This window comes from Lates calcarifer, linkage group LG7_2 (genome assembly GCF_001640805.2).
Source record: "Lates calcarifer isolate ASB-BC8 linkage group LG7_2, TLL_Latcal_v3, whole genome shotgun sequence".
NCBI lineage: Eukaryota > Metazoa > Chordata > Actinopteri > Centropomidae > Lates > Lates calcarifer.
The window spans coordinates 1,606,359-1,627,159 of NC_066854.1; the positions used below are offsets into that span (position 1 = coordinate 1,606,359).

Consider the following 20,801-nt stretch of genomic DNA (forward strand, 5'->3'; position numbering starts at 1 on the left):
ATGGGAACGCCGTCAGAAGGTCATATCTGCATAACAACACACACACACACACGCACACACACACAGCAGCCAGACGTGGATTTAGAGGCTGAAGGTGGGCGGACTGGAATCCTACCTGCCTACCTGCGTTTGGAAAATACATCATAAATATTTGCATTAAAGTTCATTGTTGACCTTACAAAGACATGGCGTCACAAAACTGTCTGAGCTCAGGATTTTTCCAGAGCTTTCTACCACATCACATGGTCCTCAGCAGCAGCTTCATACAGAGATAGACCTTTTTTATAAAGAGTAAGATCCTTTCTGTTTGTAGTACAGTTAGCAGTAACATCTATAAATGTACTGTATACCTGCAAGAGCTAATAGTGGTAGTATTTGTACTAGCAGTAGTTGTTGTGAAATCAGTACTAAAAGAAGCAGTAGTATTAGTACTTCTACTGGAAGTACATGTACTGGTTATCTTGTAGGAGTAGGATCAGAGGTTGAGAGTAATCGAAACTATATTTCTTGGTGTAGTAGTAGTAGAAGTATTTGTAACAGCACTAGTAGTAGTAGTATCTCTGGTACATTTATAAGATCTAATTGTTGTAGTAGTGTGTACCAGTAACAGTGATAGTAATAGTATAATGGGTACTAGTAATAGTATACATCACTATACCAGACTCCATTAACAAAAACAAGAATTTAATCAGAGCTGAACACAGGAGCTGCTGGAATACCACTGCCTCCATCTGTTAGTGTGTCTGTGTAACTGTGTGGTACTTTTACTTCAGTAAAGTATCTGATTACTTCTTCCACCACTGAAAGTCACACAGTAACACAGACACACTAACAGATGGAGGCAGTGGTATTCCAGCAGCTCCTGAGTTCTGCTTGGTAAAATTCCTGTTTTTGTTAATGGAGTCTGGTATAGTGATGTATAGTGATGTTTCCAGTGGGCCACACATGCAGTACACACAGATAAAGGTCTTCAGGTTGTCTACTGCAGAAAATACTACAAGCAAACCCTGTAGTACTCCTTTAAGGTGTGGAGTACTTCATGCTAAGTTTGTATGTGGGATTTTTTTTTTTTTTTTGCATAACTCTCCTGTAGGATTTTATATTTCAGCATAATCTGCAGTTTTGCTTTGATATTTGTTTTAGTTTCCTTCTGAAATTAATTAGAGGATCTGAAAAGCAAGGAGTTCCACCCCATCCACCCCCACACAGACACACACAGACACACACAGACACACACACACTCTACAAATACTAGTTTTCTCATCATTTGGGCTTTTGAAGACACATAAAAGAAGCTGCAGCGCTGAGTGTAAATTGTGCGTCTTTTATTTTTATTTTACTTCACTGCTGCAGTGTTCAGGGGGGTGGAGGTGGATGGTGGTGGGGGTGCAGGGTTTCAGGGGGCTGACAGAAGCCGTTCTGGTTTCGTCCCCGGGGTGTTACTCTGGTTGGTGGTGGCTGGCCTAATTCCCCAAAATAGCTCATTGATGGGGAATCAGGCGGAGTCGAAGCGATCGTGTGGAGATTTGATTGGCGCTGCTGGCGGCCGCCGAGGGCGTCGCTCTGCGGCGTGTCAGGACAGAAACACTCAGGAGTACACGGGGAGTACTGACTGCACTGTACTGCAGTTTTTTGGGTGTTAAGGTGTTTTTTATATCCTGTGGTTATTTTTATACTTTTTCCGGACACCGTGACCTCTGACCTTTGATCTACTTCCTGGTGTGTACTCATCATGGTTATCACTCAGGAAGTAATAATAACAGTAATATCTGTACTGGGCGTAGGTATACGCAATTGTAGTAAAATGTACTTTAACATTAAATAGAATAGAATCAGGACTGAAAGAGGAAGCAGTACTAGCTCTACTAATAAAAGTAGTACTGCGAGTAGCAGTAGCAGAAGTTGTAGTACCAGTAGTTTCAGTGATAACAGCAGTGGTAGTAGAAGAAGTACCAGTGATAGTATGTGTAGTATTATTGATATTATAACCATTAATAATAGTAAAGTAGTAGCAGTAATACTAGTATTTTTAGTACTATTAGAGGTAGCAATGGCTGGAGTAGTAGTAGTAGTATTATTGGATGCATTCGCATGTTAGAATTGGCACCAGTACTACTAGTATTAATAGTGACAGTGATAGCAGTAACATCTATAAATGTACTGTATGTCCTGGTACTTGCAAGAACTAATATTAGTAGTATTTGTACTAGCAGTAGTTGTAGTACTATTAGTACTTCTAGTAGAAGTACTTTTATCAGTTATTAAGCAGGAGAAGAAGCAGTACAACACACTAGAACAAAGAAACTGCAGCTGGTTATATTAAATATAATAAATACAGTAGTAGTAGTGGTAGTAGTGTCAGAATAAGTAGTACTAATAGTGCTAGTAGTAGTAGTAGTAGCAGTAACAGCACTATTTGTAATAGTAGCAGCAGTTTTAGTGTCAGTTTTGAGTAGTAATAGTAGTAGAAGTGTACTATAGTCAGTGTGAACTGTAGAGGAGTAACAGTGGTAGTAGTGGTAGTAGTATCAGAAGTAGTACTAATAGTACTACAGCTGCATAAGTAAAATTAGTAGTAGTAGTAGTAGTAGTAGTAGCAGTAGTGGTAACAGTAGTATTTGTAATAGTTGCAGCAGTGTTAGTAGCAGTTTTAAGTAGTAGCAGAAGTTAAAGTGTATTACAGCCTGTGTGAACTGTACAGGAGCAGTACTGCAGTACTATTAGTATTGTGCACCATGTTACTGTGTTTTCATGTTTTCATCAGTTGAGTGAGTTGTAACACTGACGTCAGATCAGCTCTGTGTCTGCTGTGACAGTGACACTGGGGAAACACTGGATTCAGCCCTCTCTGCTCACAGGGCTTCCTGCTACCCACTTCCCTGTGTTGGAAACCATTTGCATGTCCTGTCACTTCACCACTGATTGTAAAAAATTGTGAAATCTGAATCAACCATTTACATACAGGCCCGTTTCACTGACGCACTTGTACCGCGCTCGACTTTACAGAGAGCCGCACGTGACGAAAACCGTCTGTACAGAGATCAGTCAGTGAGAGATACCACAGGCAGCCTGGGCACACTCATAACACGAAGGTGATGCCTTTGAAACGCGAAATCAAAACGTTTGATTGGGTTAGAAATCACCTCCTTTGCAGGAAATTCTGCTGTTTTATCAGATGTTGGGAATGTTTTCTGATTCTGAGACGACAAAAACCAGGAACCGTGAGACGACGACTCTGAACCACAGCTGGACTGTTTCCACTTTTTTCTCTGTAACAGGAGGAAAATTTCCAGCTGCAGCGTCGTCTCTACGGCAGAGTTTCCCTCAAATTTCTCCTGACTTTGTTAAATATTTCCCCTCCGCATGGTTTTGTTTCGTGACTCTGAATTATTCCTGAAAAGTCACAATGAATCCACTTTATTAATTTAAAGAGTCATAGTACAGCTGTTTTTACTTTTTAGTTTAAATTGAGGAGTAAAAAAAAAGATTGTTTCTATTTTAGCATGAGGCTGCAACATGTGAAAAAAGTGAATACTTTCTGAATGCACTGTATATAAAACCAAACTGCTGTCTGGAGTGTGCTAACTATTAAGCTAATTAAGCTTAACCATAACTTCTACTTCATCGCACTTCGACATTAAACAGAAAGATAATTTTGTAATTTCCATGTGAAATTAAATTGGGTTTTGTTACAGGCTGCACCTGCAGTGCTGGCAGCAGGTCTGGGGTGTTTCAGGTCCAACTTCCTGTATCGCAGTACAAGATGGTGGACATTTGTATGTAAATGTATATACACACACAAAGTATAGATATACACATGTATGTGGACACATTTACATGAACACACTGTACTTATAAAATAAACATTCAGGAATGTAGTATATTTCCATGTGAACATACTGTGCATGTACACTTGTATTAATATTCATATTTTACACTCAGTTTGTCTGAAGAAAAACACACAAACCCCTCAAAGTTTTAAACCTCGTGCACGTTGTAAAGCTGCACGGTGATCAGTGTCAATACCTATCGACTATTGGTTTTGACAATATTGACTGATGAGGATCAAATAATGAAATAAGATCCGCAGCAGTAATTGAGTTAGAGAACATGAAGTGTGCAAACTGCTGTGTCTCTCTGTGTCTCTGTGGGTGTTGAACCTGCCTGTGTTTGGTATTCCGTGCAGAAAGCCTCCCACGCCCCGTGTGTCCGCCCACGCGCGGATTTGCGTCACGCAGGGAGCAGCGTGGGCGAGGGAGAGCGAGAGAGAGAGAGAGAGAGAGAGAGAGAGAGAGAGAGAGAGAGAGAGAGAGAGAGAGAGGCTCTGTGGCAACCGCGCGGAATATCCCACTTTATTCAGCTGCCGCGTCAAGCTGCGCGCGGTGAGGGCGCGGCAGACCGGATACGGTGACAAAATAAAAGCCTCTGAACTTTCTCACCCAGGCCTCTTAGAGCTAGTGCTCCAGTAAAATCCCTGCTTTTGTCAGTGGAGTCTGGTATTGATATATCACGACAGTTTTATGCTTTAATAATTCTTCTTTTCTGCAGAAATAACCACGTTTACCTAGTACTACTTTGCCTCTTATACTTTCACATCTGTAAGATTATGAATGCAGTAACTCTAGTTTTTACAGAGTATTGCTAAACTGCAGTTACACTACTTTTACTTAAGTAAAATATCTGATTTCTTCCTCTTCCACTGCTGATTTCTGGTGTATATTTTTTTAAAACAGACATGTACTTTTATTTTTCGTGCATTTTATACAGCAGATTACATACATGATAATATTCCTGCAGCCTTTTATTTCATTTCATTTTATTTACATTTTAATCTTGACATCAGTCACAGAGTAAATGTTATAGTTGAATAGTAAACATTGTCTGAGTTGTTTTCATAATAGAAGTACATAACTGAGTATTTAGGTGCATTTTGCGTCAGTATATATTTAACCTTTGGAGAAGATGTCATGCTCATGCAGAGATACCAAAACATTAGTGCTTTTATTTTGTAATGTCAGGCGGAAGTGTGCGTGCCTGTGCGTGCGCGCATTGACGGTGGTGAATAGTTAAGGGGAGTGGAGAGAGACGCTGGGAGAGGACTCACACACACTCACACACACTGACACACACTCATCACTACTCGCGCACACACACGCAACACACACTCTGGAGGAGAAAGACGCACCGAAAAGACGCACGAAGGTCAGCGGCTTTTCACTGATACTCTGCGCTGTTTTCTCTCTTTTCTCTCTACGGCAGGAGAAAGAAAAAGTTTCCAGAAAGAGAGAAGGAGAGAGGAGAGGAGTGTCGCTCGGTTCGAGCCAGCAAAGACAAGCAGACGCTCTCTGGCTTCTTATTTGCGTCTTGGAAATTAATTTGAAATTTCTACGCTTGATTTTTTTTAATTTTACGCGCCCTGCTCCTGCTGTGGGAATCTGTCTTTGCGGGGTTTTCTTCCTTTTTTATTTTTTATTTTTTTGCACAAATTGATACCCAGTGGTTTGTGTTGATAAACAGTGAGGAAGAAGAAGGAGACAGAGAAGAAGAGGAACCAGACCAGGGCGGACCAAAAGGGGCCAAAAACTCACCAGGTAGGCAAAATGAAGACACGGATTTAATCCTGCATGTGTTACCTGCTGCTGCTGCTGCTGCATCGTATATCCTCTATACATATTTCTGCACGGATAGCAAGCAACTACCTCCAGCTATGGCAGGAATATTTGAGGGAATGCTTTAAAATATCACCGAGGATCATTAAAACTCATCATTTAGGCGCTAAAACTCCCTGTGGGAACATAAAACAGCTAAAACGCCTCATTTACAGAAGCTAAGTCTCTATTTACACATTAAGGTTATTCTATAAGAAGGGGGAATCCCTTAAAGGAATATTAAAGGGAGGTAAAAATAGCTCAAAACGCTAATTACCATTATTAATTATATGAATATTATGGGTGTTAAATGCCATGAAGGACGACAGTGTCACTGTGAGCTCACTATACAGCACCATAGATATACTATAAGTCTCTATTAGAATATTATAAGACCTGGAAATATCTTAAAGGAACATTACAAGATAAAATTAGCTCTGAGCAGCTGTAAGTCTCTGTAAGGATACTGTAGAAATACTACAGTACAGGACACTTTAAAGGACAGTTATAGCCACTATAATGTGTATTGTGTCATTGTAAACTCACTATAGATAAGTTACTAAATGAATATTAGAAGAAATTTTATTTCTTGTCTTATGTCATTTTCAGCTGTTTTAAAACCAATTTTTAAGCAGTGGCTCAATATTTCCATTAAATGTGATGTTAAGAGACTTTTCGAGGTCCTTGAACACATCACTCGCTCACACACACATGAACTCGTGGCTCCCAGGTTGTAGTGAGGGATTACAACATTATTGTTCTGCATTGACAAACTGGAAAATTCCTCTTGAATCACAGTGAAATTGAAGTTTCCCTCGTTTTTTTTTTTTTTTTTTTTTCTGGGGGAGGATTAGAGGTGATCCTGGTCTGCTGCGTGGCACTTCACCTGGAAAACTACACACCAGCCTTCAGATGTGTGTGTGTGCATGTGTGTGTGCTATTGTGTCAGTGCACGCCTTGCCTCTCCAGGTGAAAAGCTGAACTCGCTAAACTTGCTTTGAAAAGCAGGACTTCAATTAGAGCCTGCCATTCACAGCCGCCCATTACACCCAGAAAACACACACACACACACACACACACACACACATCTGCTGTGGTAAAACGAGTAATATGGCAGTGTCTGCGCGCACAAAAAGCATCATTACTCTTCTGTTTTTCCCTCTGAAAGACAAAAATGTTCTTTTAAAGCTGCAGCTTGCAGCAGTATTTTGTTCTCCAGCTGATGGACAGTTTATATATATATATATATTACAATATAATAATTCAGATCACGCCAGCAGAAGCACAAACACTCCTCTGGTAGATGTATTACTGTATTTATAGCTGCAGCTAACACTTACTGTCACTGCCAAGTATTTTCCTCATTAATTAGTTGATTGTTTTGTGTGAAAATAGTGAAAATGCCAATTTTATTCTCAGATAAGTCAAAGAAAAGCAGCAAATCTCCACATTTATGAGGCTAATAGTTGAGAATATTTGGTGTTTCTGCTTGAAAAATGGCTCAAACGAATTCCTGATCAAAATTGTTGCTGATTAATTGATTAGATTTCAACAGGTACATGCTGATCCTGCAGATTGTGCGTAAATGTCATTAGTACAAAGTGAGTGTTAGCATCTGAAACCTCCTCCTCCTCTTCTTCTCACCTTTTCACAAATGTGTGGGTGATTTTTCCAACTTTACGAAACCAACAATCGCACCGTCTCTTCTCAGCGATTGGCTGTTGTCCCTCAAAGCACCTTAAAGCTAACAGCTGCAAAATCCATCGTACAGATTTTGTTAGGCTCAGGAGAGGACGGGAAGTTTGCAATTTCTCCCTCTTCTTTTCTGTCTATGTTCAGGTTCGATGTCTTGTGTGTCTGTTGTGTTGACGCAGACACGACGACAGAACAACTTTCTCAACAGATGACGTGTTTGTTTAGATTATTGGAGGCGTCGCTGCTTTATTTTAGCTCTGCCATGAGTTAGAGTGTGACGTCTGCCCCGAGCTGCAGCTAAATCAATAAAAGTTTACTCGATTAAAACTTCCACCCAGTCGCATGAATCACAGAGGGCAGCTGGAGACTGTTTGCTGAGCGTTAAACTTTTCTTTGTGTCTTTTACAACACTTGAACTTTGTGATGTATTATTCATAGAAACACTTTGAGGAAACCGTTTTACCCTCAAACTTTTCCTGAAAGTTCTTGTACATGCAACGCCACGAATGCCATATTCTTTAAGTTTCACCTCAAACACTTTTGTCTTTTTCAGACGTTATCGGACGACACTTTGTACGAATTAGTCCCAGCGTGCTCAGTCGCCAGATCCAGACAAAAATACATTTTAATTTGGAAGCAGAAGTCGTTTCTGTTCTTTAATGTTTGTATTTTATTATAGAGATTTGCGTATTTTAAACGTTCATGTAGGGACGGCTCTAAACACTGCGATATGTAACATCAACAATCAGTATTTTCATCTACAAATATAGTAAAAAACGTACATATATCCCAGTTAACACTGACAGTTTAACACCTTAGTTACATAATGAAGGTGTTTAGGACAGAAAGAGAAGATTTCAACACATTTCTCTCTGATTTTGAGACGACCCAGAGCCAGTCTGTAAAACAACCCATCTTCTTCCAATTAACTGCAGTTTTCAGTTGAATGGACCAAATCCCAAGAGCTGAGTCTTTTCTCAATGAATATGTATCATAATAATCAGTATTATTGTTTGAATGTAAGTATGTAAGTTCAATAATCAAGCTAAAGTGGGAGTTAAAATACCTTTAAACAGTGTCGTATTAGCTGAATTGGGATAGTTTGCAGTTCTAGTTTCAGTTTTCTCTCTTTATTTGAAGCTGAAATATGTCGAGCTTTAAGAAATAAAAAACGTCGAATGGTCACTTTTTCCATTTGTTTTGTGTCGGATGTTCTGGCTGAGCCGCACGACAGCATCGTGATGCTCGTGATGAACTTCCTCCCTTGCATGACATTAAGTTGCCACAGTGATTTTTGCTGTATCACTACTTTCTTTCACAGCTCTCACTCTCGTTTGCAAACGACACATTGACTGACTGGAAACTCATGCAGGTTGAGCAACTGAGAAGTTGTTCTCAGGAAATACTATTTCTCGAGTATCAGGATGCGATTCTGCTCATGAATTCCAGCATCTCAAATTTCTGATTTGATGCTGCAGCGTACATGTTTCCTTGGCATTTGTCTGGCAATGAGGACCCAATCTTCATTTCACGATGTTTTATAGCCTTGGTTTTTATTTAAGGAGCAAATGTTGCTTTTATTTTCTGTTTTCGAGCACAGATTTGGTCGATTGAAGATATTTTACAGTGATGGACATTTTGTAGCTGAAAGAAGCAAAAAGTAGTAGATTGGTTAATAAGTGAAGTTGCCGTCTTTCCATCGTTCTGGGTGTGTTTAAAGGTTGTGTAGCTGCACTTCTGTTTCTGAATTTTACCAAGACGTTTGTGGGTTAAAGATCAGCAGCTAGGGAGCATCATTCATGTTCTGGATGTGGAAAATGATACGGACACTCTGGAAAAACCTCAGATGAATCATTGCTTATTTTGTTTTGTAATCGTTTATCTCAGAGTAAACCCAGTTTTTCAGAAAGCCAGATGAATGAAGCTTTAACAAGAGGCTGTATTAAGTTATAGAAGCTTGTTGGAGGTGTCCTTTACTTCACCTTTACCAGCAGCAGCAGTAGAAGTGGATGTTTATCAGCAGTCTTTGTGGGTTTAGTAGAAATTAAACTTAAAGTTTAGCTGGTGAATCAGTTTTCTCTCTGGCAGCGTTTTTCCCAACTCACTCAGGCTGAGTCGAGGCCTGCCTGGCTCCCCGGGCTGAGGCTCTCTGGGCCTATTCTGGGCGAGGCGAGCCCACCACCTACACATCCTGCAGGGGTGGAGAGAGGCATGTGGTCCTCCCAGCAACCCAGGCCTGCTGACTGCCACTCCTCTGTTAGCTAGGCTTCCGCAGGGCCTCGCATGCACATAGGAAGGAGTCAGAAACAAGCCTCTTTCAGATCCACGCTGCTCCTCTCTCAATTCAAGGTGGCAAGTGAGAACAGTTTGGCACAGATTGCGAGTGTTGCTCTGCTTTTTTGTAAGGGTTGAGAGTGAATGACGGCGTCGCTTTCAAAGATAAATACCAACCTGACGAGCTGTCGCGCCCAGATAAAGTTTATTCACAGGGTTCTGCAGATCTGCATGTAGACGCTAAAATACTTGATTTAAAATAGTCTTTTCTGCATTTTATCACTCTGTGCATTCAAGCAGAATATCCTCGATTGTAGATCAGTGCTCTAAAAGTATAAAATCGTCTGAATCCGCTCTGTAAAAGGCAGGTTTATCGTCTCATTCTCTGTGTTTGTTCCACAAATTTTCACCTTCACACACCTGAGAGGCTGTAGACTGCCAAACATCCCTACCAGTGCCATTCGAGCTAAAAATGTTCGGCACTCGTGGCACTCCTGACATTAAAAGTCGTCCATCCAGTCGCCAAATTTAACCTTTTCACGCACCTGTCGAGGCCTGATAAACTGAAAATCATTCACCTGCCAGGAATACATAGAAGAGCAAATATAAGTGGTGTTTATTCTTTGTAGAAATGTGTCTCCTTGTCAGTTTACAGTGATAATTCAGCTGCAGAATCAGGTGTGACATGAAATAACAAGAGCAGGTTAAAATATATTTACTTCTCATTTTGCAGCCGTCCAGACAGTAAGGAAACTTAATCATAACTTTTTAACCTCCTGCACTTTTCTTTTTTACATGACCTTATTTCTTTTCTCTTTTTTGTCTTGTAGCAGTGTCATCTAGTTCAGTTACATTTCAGGTTTTATCTGTTATCTGTTGTTTGTACTGAGGAATTCAGATACGATCATCTCAGAGTTAGTGTCCAGGGTGGATCTCTTTCTCGCCATAAAGGACAACTTCTCACCATTTGGTGCTCAGTAGGAGGATTTCAGGCTCTGCAGTCAGCAAATGACTTATCTGACATTTCCACATCAGATTTTTATGAGGACTGGACGAGTTATTGCAGAAATGCAGTTTATTTTTCAGCATTAAAGAAATACTTTGTAGTTGGTTTGAGGTCAGAGGTTGGAACTTTACATTAGAAATAATCAAAACCATTAGAAAAAGTCTAATTTCTTCTTTTTTAATAAAAGTTTGTCTTATTTATAAAACCAGCTGTTAGACTGAAACACAGTTTATGATTCTCTGCAGAACTGAAACACAGAAGTTTTATTTCAAGCCAAATCTGGGCCGAATCATGTCCAAATTCATTTGTTCAATTGTTTTTAGGGGGAGGAGTTCTGTACCCAACAAATCCCAACTGTGAGCAAACACTTGGCAACAGTGGCGAGGAAAAACTGAACCCTTTAACAGGCAGAAATCTAGAGTCGACCCGGATTCATGGTGGGCGGCCATCTGCCTCGACCGGTTTGGGGAGGGAGGAGGAGGGGGGAGGACGTTCCAGTTAGGGTCTAAATAACAAACTGGACTCTGTTTCCTAATAAAGCTCAGATCTTATAAACTGCTGTGTGTCCTCTCTCAGGTATGGCGGCGGTGTTGCCGAGAACCCTGGGTGAGCTGCAGCTCTACAGGATCCTGCAGCGAGCAAACCTGCTCTACTACTACGAGGCCTTCATCCAGCAGGGCGGCGACGACGTGCAGCAGCTCTGCGAGGCCGGGGAGGAGGAGTTCCTGGAGATAATGGCCCTCGTCGGCATGGCCAGCAAGCCGCTGCACGTGCGCCGCCTGCAGAAGGCGCTGCGGGACTGGGTCACCAACCCGGCCATCTTCAACCAGCCGCTCACCTCGCTGCCCGTCTGCAGCATCCCCGTCTACAAGCTGCCCGAGGGCTCGCCCACGCTGCTCAACGCTCAGGACCGAGCCAACACCGCCAGCGTCAAGATGCCCAAAGCCGTCGCGGCCACCTGCTCGGATCCAGGGAAGCTGGATGTGGCGCGGGACAAAGTGTCCGCGGGGTCGCCCCTGCAGGGCAGCAGCGAGGCGCGGTTCTGGTCGAGCCACAGCAACGACAGCGAGCACAGCCTGTCGCCGTCGGACCTCGGCTCCCCGTCCTCACCCAGAGACGCTCTGGAGGCTCTGGATGCTGCGGCTGTCCAGTCGGTCCTGGAGTGCGTGGACAGGATGGCACCTGGACTTCCTAAAACAGACCTGGCCGAGGTCAAAGAGCAGCTGAAGAACAACAAAAAGCTCGCAAAGATGATCGGACACATCTTTGAAATGAGTGACGATGACCCGCGCAGGGAGGAGGAGATTCGTAAATACAGCGCCATTTATGGACGCTTTGACTCCAAGAGGAGGGACGGCAAACACCTGACGCTGCACGAGGTTGATAAACACACATTTTACTAAAATCCAAAGAATGAATTTGTCCTCAGGGAACCCTCAGGTTCATGATGTTGTGTTTTTCCTCATGATGTGTAGCTGACGGTGAACGAGGCGGCGGCTCAGCTCTGTATGAGGGACATGGCTCTGCTGACACGTCGAGACGAGCTGTTTGGACTCGCCCGGCAGATTTCTAGAGAGGTTACCTACAAATACACCTACCGCACCAGCAAGTAAGAGCCAGCACTCACTGACTGTTCCTCCTATTAGCTTTTCGCAATCACCATCAGATAAAATGAAGAACTTAAAGATAGGAAGTGGTTTTCAGTAATAACTCCTGGTGTTTCTCTGCAGGTCTCGCTGTGGAGACAGAGACGAGCCGTCCCCAAAAAGAATAAAGACAGAGGTAAGATCAGCGCTCTGATTAAAACTTTAAAAAACTAACGACACCTCAGGCTTAAACTTTTTTTACTATTGTGTGATATGTAAGTAACTCTCATGGCAGTCGAACAGTTTCCTACACAGTTGCCACTCTATTAATTGTTCCTAAAACTGTGTAAAATGTAAGAGGCACAGCCCGGGCAGATGGAGCTCCTCCTGTGTGCAGCTATGAGGAACAGAATGAACAGAGCAGCAGCAGCAGCAGCGTTGAACGGAGTACAAAGCGATCTCTCAGCGTTCATCTCCTGACACACTTGGCCGAGAGTCGTCTTTGAGCTCTGAATGGCTCCTCTCAGTTTGTAAACTGATGATCGAAAACATGTGGTGGCTGCGAACTCTGCCGGGATTTTAAACCACGCCGAAAAGCTGCAGATGAACCGACACCTGCTCAGTGAAACTACTCCGAGCTCCTAAAGGAGGAGGTTTCCTGCCAAAATTCACTTTCAAGATGCAGAAATAAAACTCCCCAAAAAAATCCCAGTTTGTTTGTCAGTTGTTTTATCATCACAAAATAAAAAGAAAGTCAATAAATTAGCAGTGATTGTAGGTGTAAACAACCTTGAGCAAGAGACTGAACTTGAATGGGACTGAACTGTGTTCCTTTTTCTTTTCAGGAGAACTTCTTCGACATCCAGGAGGCGCTGCAGGCCATCCACATGAGGCAGGAGATGCTGAGGGAGCAGCTGGCCTGCGCCAAGTTGAAGGGAGAGGAAACCGTCGGGCGAAATCTGCAGGTGGGCAGACAAATGCGATAAAACCCCGCGGTGGGAAACTGTTGCTGTTTGATTTCGTTATAATCCCAAAACCCACATCGACAGAGATTCTGGGGCATTTTAACAAAATCAGGGAGTGAATCTTTCTTATTACAGAAAATGTTTGAAGGTCATCCAGGACATGTTTATGTTGCCTTAGCTCATTCCTCTGTGATGTACAAAAACTAGAGGAAATGAGTATTAATCCGCCGCTGAAAATAGTCCACAGCAAACCTGCTTCTCTTCCCGTTTGATAAAAACTACAGTGAGCAGCTGTTTTAGGAGATTACTATAACTATTTCTAAAAATTAAACTTTATCTTTATGAGGTGTTTTTGAAGATTTACATCAGAGAAGTGTTTTAACAGACGGACTAACACATGGTTAGTTTTGGTTCTTCTGTTGGATTTGTTGCCAAAAACCAAAAATATAAAACACTGTCAGTTGTGAGAAAACATTTTAAAACAAAAATAAGTTGTTGTAGTTTTAACACAAAACAAAAAAGGCCTCAAATCTGCTGCAAAAAACAAGCACTTGTTTCATGTTTCTTTCACCAAACTTCATTGACTTTTTTGGCGTTTTTTAAGACATCCTTATTCAGTGTGAATTTACCTTCTCGGTGGTTGTAGATAAATCATTATTTATTGAATTAAAACAACTCAAAGATCTTCACCAGCAGATTCAGATTTCCACGTCAGCAGATGTTTCACAGCGGCAGGATCCAGTTTGATCCCAGTAATGGTCTTTATTGGTTTCCATTCTGCTGCTGTGGTTTGTTCCTAATTAGAGCTGGAGTGTAGGAGGAGAGCTTTATGATAACTCATTACACAGAAAACACATTTATGTTCACTGTGTGCCCTTCACGTCCTCATGCGTGTTGAACATATGTCTTGTCTCATGTATATTCGCGTGTGTGTTCTGTTTGATCAGTGTGTGTGTGCGGCTGCAGTTACACTTGTCATCTTGATGTGATTTCCAGAAATCGCATTCAGTAGAAGAAGAGATTTCATGGCTGCGTTCACACCGCCGGCCCTCTGAACATCCCATAATAATTAAAACTGACAGTGATGCTCAGACTGACAATAACCAGACATCACTGCTGTTTTCACTGCTCAACATTTCAGCTGCAGCTCAGAAACCGAGGTGTCAACTGTCTTTTACCTTCACTCAGGAGTTATCAGTGATTTCCCTTTATACTGGAACATAAATTTGAGCATAAAGTCATAAAAAAAAGTAATAATAATAAAGTTACAATTAATTAAAGTAGGATAGCATGGCATAAAAACACGAGAAGATGAAAAATAAGAGCAAAAATGACATTTCTAGCTGAATTAAATCTAGAAAAAAGGAGATAAAGAAGCATAGAATGACATAAAATCAGTAGTTAACATTAATTACAATTATTTTATCTCAAAATTCATAATAATAATAAAATAATGGTCATCTAACCTCCAGAAAATGTTCATTTCATAACATTTATTCACCTGTTTCTTCATATTTTCTGTAAATTTGTTGATTTCAATGCCATTTCTTTCAAAACCTTTTTTAAAATTAATTATTTTAAAAATATTTATGCTTATAAATATCAGTCATCATGTGTAATTTGTGTGTAATTAGTGGAGTTACAAGAACATAGCAACTTAAAACTCCTTTAATTCTGAGTCGTTCTCGTCCATCAGATGCAGCTGGAGCGTCTGCTGGCGAGGCAGATGGAGATCCTGCAGGACGCCGCCGTTCAGGAGCGACTCCAGGCTCTGGACTGGAGGATCCCCCCCGCCGCTTTAAAGTACCTCAACGACGCCCAGAACACTAATGGAGCCGCTGCCGACGCCAGCCGAGACAACCAAGGTACAACACAGACAGTTTACTAACTTTGTCAAGTCAGAAACAGGTGACGTTTGGATGATTTTTAGGTCTTTTTGTTTTTAAATGCTAGTTTTCAGAGTCGGAACTGGCTCGCTGCTGCCCCCTGTGTCCAGTCAGGAGAAAACACCCAGCTGCAGCAGACAAACTGCTGCCCATTGTTGGTGTTTTAGCCGAATCTGAGCCTAATTTGAGTTGATCTTTCTTTGGAGTGTTAATTTGAAGAGATTTATTTCATGTCATAAATGCCACAGGATGTGTACTCGACTCCGTGTGGATGGAAACAACACCTATAGGTGCAGATTTTCCACACCCAGCTGTGGCAGCTGTCACTTTTTTTTCTTTTTTTTTTAATCTCTCACTTTTTTGTGTGTGTGTGCTGACTTCTCAAACACCAAGGAGGAGGAGGAGGAGGAGGAGGAGGAGAGGAGAGGAGAGGGGGGAGAAGAAACAAGACGCTCATTATTCAGGATCTTACTTCTCCTCTGGGCCTCATCTCATTTTCATCCTTTTCCTCCCTCACCCACTCCCGACAGCTCATTATAACACTGTTCCCACAAATCCCACAATGCACCTGTAATTATCACGCCCACGCCTGTTTACCTCCAGCCAGTTGCCCGGAGGGGGGCGTCTCTCTCTCTCTCTTGCTCTCTCTGTCTATCTCTCTCTACCTCTCCCTCTCTTTCCTCCCCCTCTTCTTCTCTGTTTTCCTTCCTCTTGTCCCTTTTTTTTCTCTGTCATTTGTCATCTCGTACTCTTCATGTCCTCTGCTTGTCTTAACCTCTCTCCTGCTGCACAGTCTTTATTTGTCCCTCTCTCTCGCTTTCTTTTTCACTGTTTCATGTTTCTTTGCATGTATTTTATGCACATTACAATATATCGCACAAGAAAATTCAACGAAACTCAGCTTTAACACAAAGTTCTTACACCTGTTTATGGTTTCGTATCAACATTATCCACATTTTCTGGATGAAAAACAGTGAGGAGTTTTGTTTTTTTACACCATTAGCTGATAAATCCAGCTTCTCAAATGTGAAGATATGATGGATTTTTTTAATATACATGACAGAAAGCTGAATATATTTGCCACTTTGTGTTGGAATGTTATTTTCTGACATTTATAAAGAAAATAATCAGCATATTGAAAATAATCCTTAGTTGCAGCCTTATATGGAACATTAAATTTAATTTATTTCAGTTTTGAACTGATGGTTGAATAAAACAAGCAACTTAAATGCATCACCTTAAGCTGGGGGATATTCTAACGTGGTTTTCACTGTTTTGTGACCTTTTAATGGTCAAAACGATTAATGAGAAATGAAAATGATCATTAGCCTCAGTCCTAGAATTGTGGTGAGACGAATAAAATCCAAATAAACAGCTGGAAAAACAGAAGCTGTGGCATTTGAGTACCTGACCCAGTTATGAAAACAAAAGTATGATGACAGACAATGAAATTATAATGTACAGACATGAATGAAAGTAAAAGTAAAAGCCACAAATGTGTAGAGTAAACCCTATTGTTACTCTCATCTCCCGTTTCTTGTGAAAAGCCAAAAACCTCAACCGATGAGGCAACTCAGACGATACCGACTCACCTCAGTGTAAATTATTGGATGTCTGCGTAATGTTTTCATCGTATTGTGTCTTTCTTTATGTCCTATCTGGAATACTACTGTGCATACGAACACACTCAGTAACGACCTGTATAATGCAGATTAACTGTGTCAGTATTAAGCAAAGAGCAGTCAGAAAACACAGTTAAATCTCCTGCTCTGTCTCCCTCTCTTTGTTTCTTTCTTGCCCTCGAAGGGAATAAAAAGACAAACACAAGGGATCAGCAGCTTAACTCACACAAACACACACACTTTTTTTATAACCACTGGGAATATTGAACATGTAAAACAAAGCCAACGCTGGAAGAAAACATCTGGGCTGATGTTTGCATTTCCCCCCCAACTGGATTCGCTTCAGTCAAATGCAGTTTGATAGCAGAGTTTAACAAGAATAATCTGATCTTTCTCTGTGGTATTGTGACGTTTTGAGCAGTGAGAGTGAACGTAAATAAAATCAAAATAATAATAATAATAATTTTGTTTTCCAGATGAACGTCCAATCAACTTGCGGGTGGTTAGTCAAAGCATGCAGGAAGGCGACCTCCCATTGGGCAAGCAGCTAGCCAATGAACTGAAGCGTCATCACAACCACAACAACAACAACAACACAGACGAGACCAAAACACCAGCAACAGGTTAGTGATGTTTGACGTCTATCTGCAGATGTTATCAGGGTTTAAAGTAAGCAAGGAGGCAGAGGGATAAGTGCCTTGCTCAAGGATAGTTAGGGCAAGAGTTGAGGAAAATAAAATCTGAGAATGAACTGCAGTAAATTTGTTCTACGGTTACTGTTTTATATGTTTCTGCTCAGCTTTACGCTGCATTAGGAACCTCTATGCTAATGATACTGTCTTTTCTCTTCAGAGAACGGGACGTCGCAGCGGGCGCCTAGCAACGCAGAAAAGAAGACCATCAAGTCAGAGCCGGAAGACTCCACATAGTGCCTCCTGCCTCACCCACCCACCCAACCCCGCCTCCCCCCTCGTACCCACCCCCCAATTCATTCTACTCACACTTGACAGTATGCAGTTATTACCCGTCAATAGATACTAAGCAAGCACAGCCACAGTAGAGCCTTAACAACCAATGTTGCCTCATGAATAGCATTTATTTTTCTTTAATTTAGTCTTTTTGTTTTTTTGTTTTAAAAGGTATCTGCCAAAGCACCTAGAGAGCATGTGAAGCCCATCAGTGCTCTACAGGTCTTTGTCTGTTGATTAATTGTACATGTTAGGTGTACATGTACATGTAATTTAAAAGTGATCTGTTGCAGACATTTGTATACTCTTTACCTCTGCGTGGGTGTTATTTTTGTTGCTTTCTTTGGACAGCCGGGTTACAGGCTGTGATTCAGGGGGCTGAGTCCTAACTCAAGCGTAGATTCAGAGATGAGACAAAGGGAGAAGTGTTGGCTTTGACGCTGCACGTCCACACTGAGGCGAGTCCAGCGTTTTGGTAACACCTTATATGACCACCATACCACATGGCCAAATGGTTTTAAGTCTCTTTTTCTGGCTTATACTTTAAAATCTAAGCTCCAGATTCTTCCAGTACTCAATGTTAAATTTCAAAATATGTTCCAGTCCAGAGTTTGTAATTCAGATTTCTAGCTAAATTACCATTAGCACTTCATTTCAGACTGAAATATCTTGACAAATATTGAATGGATTGCCATTTAATTTCAGACTTTCATGGCTTCCAGAGGATGAAGCTTAAACTCTGACTCTCATGGTTCCAGGTTGATGTATCCTCCTGTGACGACATCAAGTGACATTCCCATTGGTCTGATCTGTACTTTGTGTTTATCAAAGTGTCGGCAGCTCTTTTAGGCAAATTTAAAAGTCAATATCACTAAATCTATATTACTGTAATATTAATAGTGCATTTTTAAAGCATTTATAGACTTTTTAAAGTGCATTTTTATGAAAACACAAAGAGCTTTTTGATCTTTCTATCGGCAGTTACCAACATGTGATATAGATGGATATTTATTGTGGTAGTCATGCAAAGTGTTACCTAATTTCTAAGCTGCAGTGGCTGGTTTCCAAAAAAACTCACAAGCCATTTTCATGACTTCTTAAGCCAACTATAATTTTTTGATAATAATAAAATCAAAACTTACTAGCAATAGCCAAAGACAGGCTTGTGGTCGCCTTCCTGGCCGTCACCACACGTCCTCTGAGCCTCCGTCATTCTCCCAAATCCTAACGTAGGTGTCTGCATTTGTACTGTAACTCAAAGCAAAAGTGTAAAAGTACTGTAGGGAGATTGAGTCGGGACTCAGCCCCTCCTAGCAGGTTAGGTTTTTTTGTCGTTCACTTCAAATGAGAAAACAGGAGAAGTGGGATTAATCCTTCCTTCCTCGCTCTTGTCTTGTGTATATTTATGGGAGGTAATTTAAAGAAGAGGATGTATAGGAGCTGTTGAGGAAATAACAGCAGGGGTCCTCTGTCATTCATCTTGGCAGGATGGCTGGGCTGGAGTGCCGGAGGCCGAGCTAATTGGTTCATTTCACTTTGTAATTTAGCAAAACACTGCTGTTGAACTGAAACCATGCATCTACAAACAGGGAGTATTTCAGGAATAAAGACGCCTATGTGTTTTCAGCTTTCAGGAGGGCTCCACGGGTCGTAAAAATCCACTCAGTGCGAAAACTTTCAACTGAAGACAATAAAATATTAAAGATTGCAGGTATGTGGTTTTTCAACAACAGCGGCAAAAAGTTAAATTCCTGTTTATTGCTGTTGTCTGCAGAGCAGCAGCCTGGGTTCTGTAAATAGTACCATGATAACAATTAGTGCTAGCCTAATCTCTCAACCAGGGTTTTCCTTTGTCAAGTGTAACTTTGCTGTAGATTTTTGGTGTCAATGCAGTGTTTATGTACGTAGAGCAAAATCAAAAAAAGAAATCTTAAGTGTCATTGAGGAAAAAAATACAACTGTGTGAAAGTGTCTGGTATATAAAACATGCTTTACATGATGATAATGTTGATTAGCCTTAGCTCTTAACAGTGTTTAATCCACCTGTGATGGCCATCAGTACATATTTCAAAGATGTGTTTTTGCTGTTTAGAGGTAGATACATAACAAGTAAGTGTTCACTGTGTTGTTTTTTGTGCGTTTGCCACATTGTGTAAATACGTCTGTTTGGTCTAAGATGATAATAATGTCCAGACAGTTTTAGTCTAACTCTCTCTCCCTGCAGATAGTTTAGTCTCACTCAGCGTAATGACAGACCAATGCAATATTTATGTAAGTAATAAGTCTATTTGCATACTATATGGATCCATCGTTTTGTCATGTGCTCAGTAACTGTATGTCTGTTATCAGGGCAGGAATTCACCTGCAACGTGGGAAATGTTTGTGTTGTCTCACTTTAAGTGCACAGAGCACTGTATTTGTATTTAAAGACATTTTTGCTCTTTTCTCAAAATTCCATGAGGTTGTTTTGTTTCAAGCCGCCGCCACTACGGCGAGAAATCAACAAGGTTGTGATCACGGTCGCCACAGCTAAAGTGGCTGGTGAATTCTGGGAGACAACGCCGTCATGGTTTGGGGACAAAAATATTTTTTTGTCCCCAAACCATGGTCGGCTCAAACACTGGCCGAGTCGGCGCGACTTTATGTTTCTGAGAATAACGCATGTCTGACCTGCCGTCTCACTGATCACCGTTCTGCTCACTGTTTATTGTAAAGTGATAGATTAGGCTTCACCTAGTTATGCACCTGTTTTTTAAACACTAATATATTTTATTTGTTATACAGCACATAAACATTAAACTTTATTTTTTTGAACTCTATTGTGTGGTGCGCTCTGTGATCAATGGAAATCCAGTTTAAACCTGTGGTTTCACTTGTTATTCGGTGTTTGCATGATGATATGACAGAAACATTTCCCTTATTTATTTATTTTATTTTATTTTTTTAAGCATTTATGGTTTTTACAATTTATGGCTAACTGCAGCATAAATGCTCAGGTGGTTACAACAATTGCTGAGACAAAAGAAAAACCTATAAAATCAGGCAGCTATATATATGGGCCAGTCACAATTGATTGTCCAGTGCCAGCTAAACCTTTAGTTAATTCATTAAAAAAATAATAATTCACTGAAAATAATGATTTATATTTAGA

General features: G+C 41.0%; 1 protein-coding gene across 2 annotated transcripts; it reads left to right on the forward strand.

Moving 5' to 3' along the window:
- nab1b (NGFI-A binding protein 1b (EGR1 binding protein 1)) lies at positions 1-20,469 on the forward strand. Of its 2 annotated transcripts, none has more exons than XM_051066041.1 (9): positions 1-19; positions 5,518-5,591; positions 11,200-12,002; positions 12,099-12,232; positions 12,354-12,405; positions 13,055-13,174; positions 14,871-15,039; positions 17,159-17,305; positions 17,535-20,469. In XM_051066041.1, exons 3-9 carry the CDS (start codon positions 11,202-11,204, stop codon positions 17,609-17,611), a joined length of 1,500 nt encoding a protein of 499 aa, XP_050921998.1. In that variant the 5' UTR covers positions 1-19; positions 5,518-5,591; positions 11,200-11,201; the 3' UTR covers positions 17,612-20,469. The 2 variants fall into 2 exon arrangements, with proteins under 2 accessions (XP_050921998.1, XP_018516758.1); XM_018661242.2 differs by lacking the exon at positions 1-19 and adding an exon at positions 5,067-5,202.
- The last annotated feature ends 332 nt before the right edge of the window (positions 20,470-20,801 follow it).